A 7284-nucleotide genomic window follows, 5' to 3' on the forward strand; every position below is an offset into this window, starting at 1 on the left:
AAAAAAGTCATCTAGATAATTCGTACGAAATCAACTACTTCCATCAAACCGAATTAAACGAATCTTGCAAGTTTAGTTTCATTTTTATTTCTTCGGATTGCATTTATATATTTTGAAAACGATGATGTTATCTAAGTTGATATACCATTTTACATCTTCAATTCGAAATATATATGGGCTTGTTATTTTTTTTATAAGGTAAACAATTGGTCAATGAGAAGATTTATATATATTTAAAAAAAAAACAAATTTTTTTTTTTGATAACCGAGAGGTTCATCTGGGCTTTCGGCCCAACCTACATCCTCTCAGACCCGGGAGCAGTCTTTAGAGGTCCGATGACAGGGACCCAGAGAACAATACCCTCCCAACCGAGAAAACACCCCCTCCCTCCCCAACGGCTGGATTCGAACTGATGAACGGGGTCCCAAGAGCAACACCCTTTCAACCACTCCCCACTACTTACTGGGTAAAAAAAAAATATCTTGGAATACCGCAAAGATATGATTCCACAATGTAAAATTTTATGTGGCCTCTCTAAAATATTATTTATATTCGCATATAATATTTTGTGCATTGAATACATCTCGTTTATAATGAAATTATAATCAACTACCAAATTACGATCCCATTGAATCGGGCTCTTAAACAATAAATTCTAACATTTTATTTATCCATATGGTTCGGTTACTCTCCCATACAATGATGGCTTTAACTCTCTATAAAGAGTATTTCTTTTTCTTTCCCAACAACTACCCATTTAATCATTACACTCTCAAATAGGTGAGGTTTTTTTTTTTGGATAGAGTTTATTTTTTTTAAAAATATTTTATTTGGCTGATGCAATTGCAATATAATAAATAAATAGCGTTTGGAGTAATAAATAGTATGTGGTAAGTGGAAGGTGTATGTGTACGTGTGGTTAGGAGCTTTGTGGCTGAAATGCGGGGGATTTGGTTCACCTTCCATTCCAATTTGTTTTTTTCCTCAAAAGAATTTGGTCGAAGGTTGGGGTTTGAGTTCGGAAAAAAAAAATTTATGTTTTTTTATTATTAAATTTTTTTTATAATCAGGATGGTTATCAATGCTTTCGACTCGACTACATCTATTCTAGATCCGAAACCACCCTTTGTATATAAACCATTTTGGTCTAGAAATTCCAATTTATAATTAGAAAGTTCACTTAGTCTTTGACCCATCTATTCCTCTGAATCCGTAGTCCGTCTTTAGTCTTGCAATTAATTGTATCCTCTTCTTTCTATTAGTGAAATCTAACACCTCTCAATCACTGAACCATCAACTAGTGGATAAAAATAATAATTTATATTATCTGCGCGTTAAATTTGTTTTTAGTCTAAATTTTTTTTATATTAATTTTTTTAAAGTAAATCCCATAAAAGTCACTCAATTTGTCAAATGTTTTTTTATAAAGCATCTAACTTAAAAAAACCTTGAACTTAACAAAAATTGAAAACTTGTTATTTTTTTATAAATTCTTCAATTATTTTAATCAAAATTTTAATTGATGTGTCCCTAGCATGATACGATTGTATTTTTTTTTATGAAAGTTAGTTGTATTACTCAAAATTGGTGGTACAAAGACCAGGATCCTTGATCCACATTACAAGCTACCAAGCCAAATAAAGAGTCACTAAACGGCCCCAATGGAAACTGCAACAAGCAAACAGATATCGATTGTATTGTCACGTCTGTTTTTTTACATTAAAATAATTTTGACTGATTTTAATAAAATCGGTTTACAAGTTTTATTTGATAATCTTTGTTTAAACTCAAGTATTATTGTGAAATTTTTTTATTTTAGATGTTGTGGAAGTTTTTATCAAAATTTAGAAACAGTAAAAAGAAAAACAAGACTCTTGGGTTGGGAGTATAGGAAGAAATGAAGTTTACACAAAGGGCTCTTAGTCGACAATATAGCAAAAATACCCTTACTTTGCTACAAAGACTTCATGATATACCCTTTAAAACCCTAAAATTTTGGAAAAAAAAATAAAAGGGACAAAAGACATAATTAACCCTCTCACAAAAGTAACGTGATTCTCCTCTCTTCATTTTGAATTCATCTCTCTCGTTTTCATTCTTTGACAACTCTTCATTTCTTTCTTAACTTTCTCTCTCCACTCTTATCTTTCTCTTAACTCTTCCATTTTCTCTCTTCTCATTTCATTTTTATACATAGAAAAACAAACGAAAAATGGTTATTTCGTTGAGCATATCTTCACCGACGACCTCATATCTTCTTCTTGAGTCGGTCTTAGACAGAACAAATGACAAGAACTGAAGGTAAGTTCATTAATACAAGAGATTGGTTCGATGCATGAACTTTGTGTTTTGGGTTTGAGTTTTATGATTGTTAGAGTGAATCGTGTGGTTTTTTTTTTATGAAAATGAGATAGATGCATAGCAAATCTGTCGAAGAATATACAAGAGGCGCATATTTAATTTCAAATAAATGTTCGGAGCGATAATGGAACGGATTGACAACGAAAATAAAGGTACGTCATATTGGTTACACCGTTTAAAATTTAATTTTGATCACACTGGTCACACTAGTCAACTTGGTCACACCGTTCAAAATTTAGTTTTGGTCACACTAGTCACATTGGTCACATTGGTCACACTGGTCACACTAGTCACATTGGTCACACTGGTCACACCATTCAAATTTTAATTTTGGTCACACTAGTCATATTGGTCACACTGGTCACACTAGTCACTTGGTCACACTAGTCACACTGGTCACACCGAAAATTTTTAAAATTCACGCGAAAATATTTATTTTTTTGTGATGGAGGGAGTTTTAAAAATTTTAAAATATTTAAATTTTTTCCTAGAAAATCGAAAACTGCTTTTCTCTCTCTCTTCTCATTAATGTTTCTGTCATTGGGACCCACGTCAATGGGTATTTTGGGAATAACATAATTATAAAGGTATGTTTTGAAGTAGTTTTTTTATTTATTTTTGCAGGGGTATGCAGTGAAGTCTTTGTAGTATTAGGGGTATTTTTGATAAAACCCCCTCTAAGTCCATGGCCGATCATCTCCGGATAGGCCCACCCATTCGAATGCACATTCATCAGTAGCAAAGGACGAGTCGCAAATATCTTTTCCTAAATATTAAATATTTTTTTTATATTCCGTAAAATTTACTAAACTTTTGGTCCAATTACATTAAAATCGATAAAATACAAGTGAATATTCATTCATTTAGACTCGAACATAAATTGAAAATGAACTTCTCTTTTTTTATCCGTTGAATTAACCATGGTTAAATATTACATATTTGTAGCAATATAGAAATTCATTTTGACTATTCTTCTCATTTTCTCCGGTCCCACCCGTATAAATTTCGATGGCAATAACATACATTCCGAGCTTTGGTAATCAAATAAACTTGTAGCTTTTATCCTATGAATAATGTTGAATTTGTTATTGCAGTTATCTCAAAACACAACCTAAAAAAAAAATTGATTTTAGACGAATAATCTAAAATCTTAAATAAAATAATTAATCAACAAAAAGCAATTCAATAAATTTTGAGATTTTTTGTTATTCTAGTGAAGATTATATATATAGTTCAAAAATTTATCATACATATCATGAGAGATTTCTCAATATAATAATAATTTAATGGGAAAAAAATCAAAAAGCAGAATTCTCGTGGATTAATTCTTCTTGTCGGAACGACACTTGACTTGAACGGCGAGTGTCTTGACCGTCTTAGGGCAAGGATCCTTCTTGTCTTGTTGGAACGTGCCCTTGTTCACTGGGATCACGCACTCTGCCTTCCCCAAACAAGCCTGCACCCAAGGGAAAATAAAACACGGAAAAAATCTTAGTTTCTTGCGTCTCAACTAACCTAATTTAGTTCTCTTTTGGTTACCTTCTCGATGACTTGTTTGGAGACAGGAGCGTTACAGGTTCCAAGGGTAAAGTTTCCACAGGTTCCAGTAGGGTTACCAAAGCTGGCAAACTCCACAGCCACGATCTTCTTTGCTCCCGAGCATTTGAGGGAAGCAGTGAGATGAACACCTTTGGTGATGGCCTGAATCTCATCCTTCTTCCTCGCCCAGTGTCTGACGCTCGGTGCGTAGTCTTCCGCGATGTAAGAACAGACGGTGTCTCTGTTAACGATCACGAAGTCGATGGACTCTGGTTTGACGCCGGGCTCTTCCTCGAAAATCACGAGGAGGTTTTGCGTGGGCTTCAAGAAAGATCTCGGGATATGGTACTCGGTCTGAGTTGGTTCGCCTAGTGGGGACAAGAAGGACATCCAGTATCTCCCAACGCCATTGCCGTTCACCCATATCAACCCTTTCCCCATTCCATTCATTCGAATTGCTACCGAGTTTTGGCTCTCAGGCGCGTCAAAATACGTCTGCAACTCGACCAATTCCATTTTCAGAATATGGTTTTGATCTAGGGTTTAGACGTGGATACCGATTGATTTGTCGTCATTTATGTTTTGATTTTGCTTGTTTTCTTTACCTTGTACCATGTAAGCCCTGGCGCGTTTCCGTAAAATTTCTGCCATTTCACCTTCTTCAAGCCTTCCTCGGTGTGGATACCGAGTTTTTCGCCCTCCATGCCGACCTGCAGACATACGATGCGAAGAATATGGAACAGACTGAAATCGTCTCACCAATACAGATCCGATAACCGAGTAGTGATGGGTTTGGACCGAACCTTGTTTCCCCATTTGTTGTGCTCCGTGAGATCAACTGTTCCAGAGTTCAAACCCAGGAGGGAAACACCTCGAGGGCCGGTGTATCTGTGCTCCATGTAAGATCCACTGTCCTGTGATTTCATTCCAAGAGATTCACAATGTTATAACCTCCCTCTGATGTAAACTGAGTTTAGTTCTAATGGCGTCGTTTTCGCTTACTGGATATCCGGTTAGGACCCCCAACATGGCGAGGTGGTTCACGCCCTGTTTCAAATCAACAGGTTTCTGGAAGACAAAGCTCTTCTCTTCGTGGCTTCCATGCGCCTTACCGATGTATTTCCCGTTCATCCAAACATGCAATGCGTGGCCGAGACTGGCGATCCTCAAAGTAGGTTTCTTTTCCGTAAGATCTTTCTTTTCGACCTTGAAGCTGTCAAACCCCGAAAAGGTGTTTCTTACATCCATGTTATTTATGTATAGCTCACGAGCTAGGGTTCTTAGATTCTGAGCTTTTTAACCGTTGCAAATGGAAACTTACCTTGTGGTGTACCATGCATAGTCCGTCTTGTCTTTATTCAAGCCGTAGAGTTCAACCGGAATGTAGGAATCACCGTCAAGGCCTTTGGGGACAGACTCGCTAAACACGCTAAACTCGAACTTCTTGTTTGTCTTTTTGGATCTGACGAAGTTCCTTGAAGTGTGCTGAGACACAATCTGGTTGAATTTGTGGGGAACAAAAACAAGAAAGTACCAAAAGATTCAGGGATCTATCTTGTTTTCCTTCGAAAGGAAGATCGAGATTTAGGGCATCGGTTTTCATTCACCTGCGCGGTGTTATAAACGATGGTCTTGCAGTCCGGAAGGATACTGATGGATCGAGGCGGTATGATGTAATTCCTGCCTTTGAAATTTACAGCTACTGAAACTTCTGTGTTGTTATTAGCCAAGAATGCAGCGCAAGATTTTGTTCCAGGCTGCTCATAGTACCTAATCTGTAATAATAACCCGATTCAATAACTCTAAAATCGCTAACGAAAACTAATGAAAGATCCGAACTTTTTGGACCGTCGATGTCTATGCAATACCTCTGTGTCTGGCCCCGGCTTCTCGCTCCGAGGTTGCCCCCAGAGAAGTGGTTTCTTGCAGAGGTTGAGGGCGTTGTGTAGGTGCTTGAGATGTCCGTATTTCGGTTCCTTCTCCAAACCTGTAACCCGATGAGCAGAATATAAACACGACGATGCATACTTTGAGGTGACAAAACCACGTTTTTCGTTAAATTTCTTTACCGAATTCATCAAGAGGCGCGTCATCGTAGTAACGAGTGGTCACATAATGTGCAGAGGTTCTTCCGAAGTTTGTTCCTCCATGGTACTGCAAAAAGAAAGGAGCGAAAGATCAATCATATGTGATCTTGAATGAGATTCTCAGAGATATATAGTTTGAGATCATAGAGTCCATGTAACGGTTGTTCTTACCATGTAATAGTTAACGTGAGTTCCGTTCTTGGAGAAGAACCGAGCGACGGAAAACGCAATGTCTTCCACTGATCTTTGCGTCGGAGGATCTCCAAAAACACGGAACCTGCAGAAATCACGAAACTCGACACTCTCATGAATTCCGTTTCAGTTTCATACATAAAGTTCACGCGGGTTTAGCAATAGAGTGTATATGCACTCACTGAGTAGTCCAGTTCTCGGTCCATAAGGAAGGCTTGTTAGGTCTGTTCGGGCCAGGGAATGTATCGCCACAATGCCTACCGTTGCAAGCGTTAATCTGCATTCGCAAAATATCATCGCAATCTTTTCGAATATTCTCTACAAACCATCAGACCAGAATACTGTATGTATGGAAGCTCACGATAGGGTCGGGAGCATCGTTCTGCTTGCACATAACCCACGGGATCCCGAGATTCATGGAGTGGACAAGATCGGATGCCCAGTTAATGTACTTCAAGCCGTCATCTTTATACGCGCGTTGAACCGCGCTGTACTCGTTTTCTATCTGCATTATCGAATTTCCATTACATCCATCACGTTGCTGTAGCGTAAGCAAAACACTTTCAGTGTTCAAACTCGAAGGTTTCCCTCTATTTTCACCTGTCCTAATATAATGGGGCCTCCTTGTGAAGCGAACAGCTTCTCGTCCTTCATCTTTTCGATTATTGTCCGTACGTACCTTTCCGTATGTTCCTGCGTGAGATTACCCCAATCATTATCCAAATGTATACATGTTTCAACTGTATATATACATATACATATACGTATTCGGGTAATACCATTATATTATCTTGTTTACCTTGAACTCTTTGTTGTCGGTGCGGAAGAAGATCCCAGGCACTTCTCGTAACCAATAGGGAAGTCCTCTGACGTGTTTTTCAGACCACAAAACGGATGTTTGTCATTAGAAGGATCGCAAAAAAGACAGAAGGAAATCGAAACTGGAAACTCGAAACAAAAAGTATTCGAAAAGAATCAAAATTCGAAACAATGAATTCGATCGTACCCGTGAGTCCACTCGGCCTGGATGAAGGGGCCAAGCCTCAGTGTCACGTACATGCCATTCTTCTCAATCAACTTGATGAACTTGACCAAGTCGGCATT

At 38.0% G+C, this 7284-nt stretch overlaps 1 protein-coding gene across 1 annotated transcript in view; it reads right to left on the reverse strand.

The window, feature by feature from the left end:
* Window positions 1–3589: 3589 nt before the first annotated feature.
* The window catches only part of LOC104807367 (beta-galactosidase 11-like), a 4358-nt gene continuing 663 nt past the window's right edge, over window positions 3590–7284 (reverse strand). Inside the window, exons 4-18 of the mRNA XM_010532593.1 lie at window positions 7187–7284; window positions 6980–7046; window positions 6781–6873; window positions 6542–6685; window positions 6363–6457; window positions 6160–6265; window positions 5971–6055; window positions 5770–5888; window positions 5509–5676; window positions 5223–5398; window positions 4904–5114; window positions 4705–4815; window positions 4507–4611; window positions 3902–4396; window positions 3590–3818 (exon numbers count right to left, since the gene is read on the reverse strand). Of these exons, the coding sequence (XP_010530895.1) occupies window positions 3684–3818; window positions 3902–4396; window positions 4507–4611; window positions 4705–4815; window positions 4904–5114; window positions 5223–5398; window positions 5509–5676; window positions 5770–5888; window positions 5971–6055; window positions 6160–6265; window positions 6363–6457; window positions 6542–6685; window positions 6781–6873; window positions 6980–7046; window positions 7187–7284 (2208 nt within the window). The 3' untranslated portion in view covers window positions 3590–3683. The remainder of the gene's footprint in view (window positions 3819–3901; window positions 4397–4506; window positions 4612–4704; window positions 4816–4903; window positions 5115–5222; window positions 5399–5508; window positions 5677–5769; window positions 5889–5970; window positions 6056–6159; window positions 6266–6362; window positions 6458–6541; window positions 6686–6780; window positions 6874–6979; window positions 7047–7186) is intronic.

Source organism: Tarenaya hassleriana, unplaced genomic scaffold (assembly GCF_000463585.1).
Source record: "Tarenaya hassleriana unplaced genomic scaffold, ASM46358v1 Cleome13, whole genome shotgun sequence".
NCBI lineage: Eukaryota > Viridiplantae > Streptophyta > Magnoliopsida > Brassicales > Cleomaceae > Tarenaya > Tarenaya hassleriana.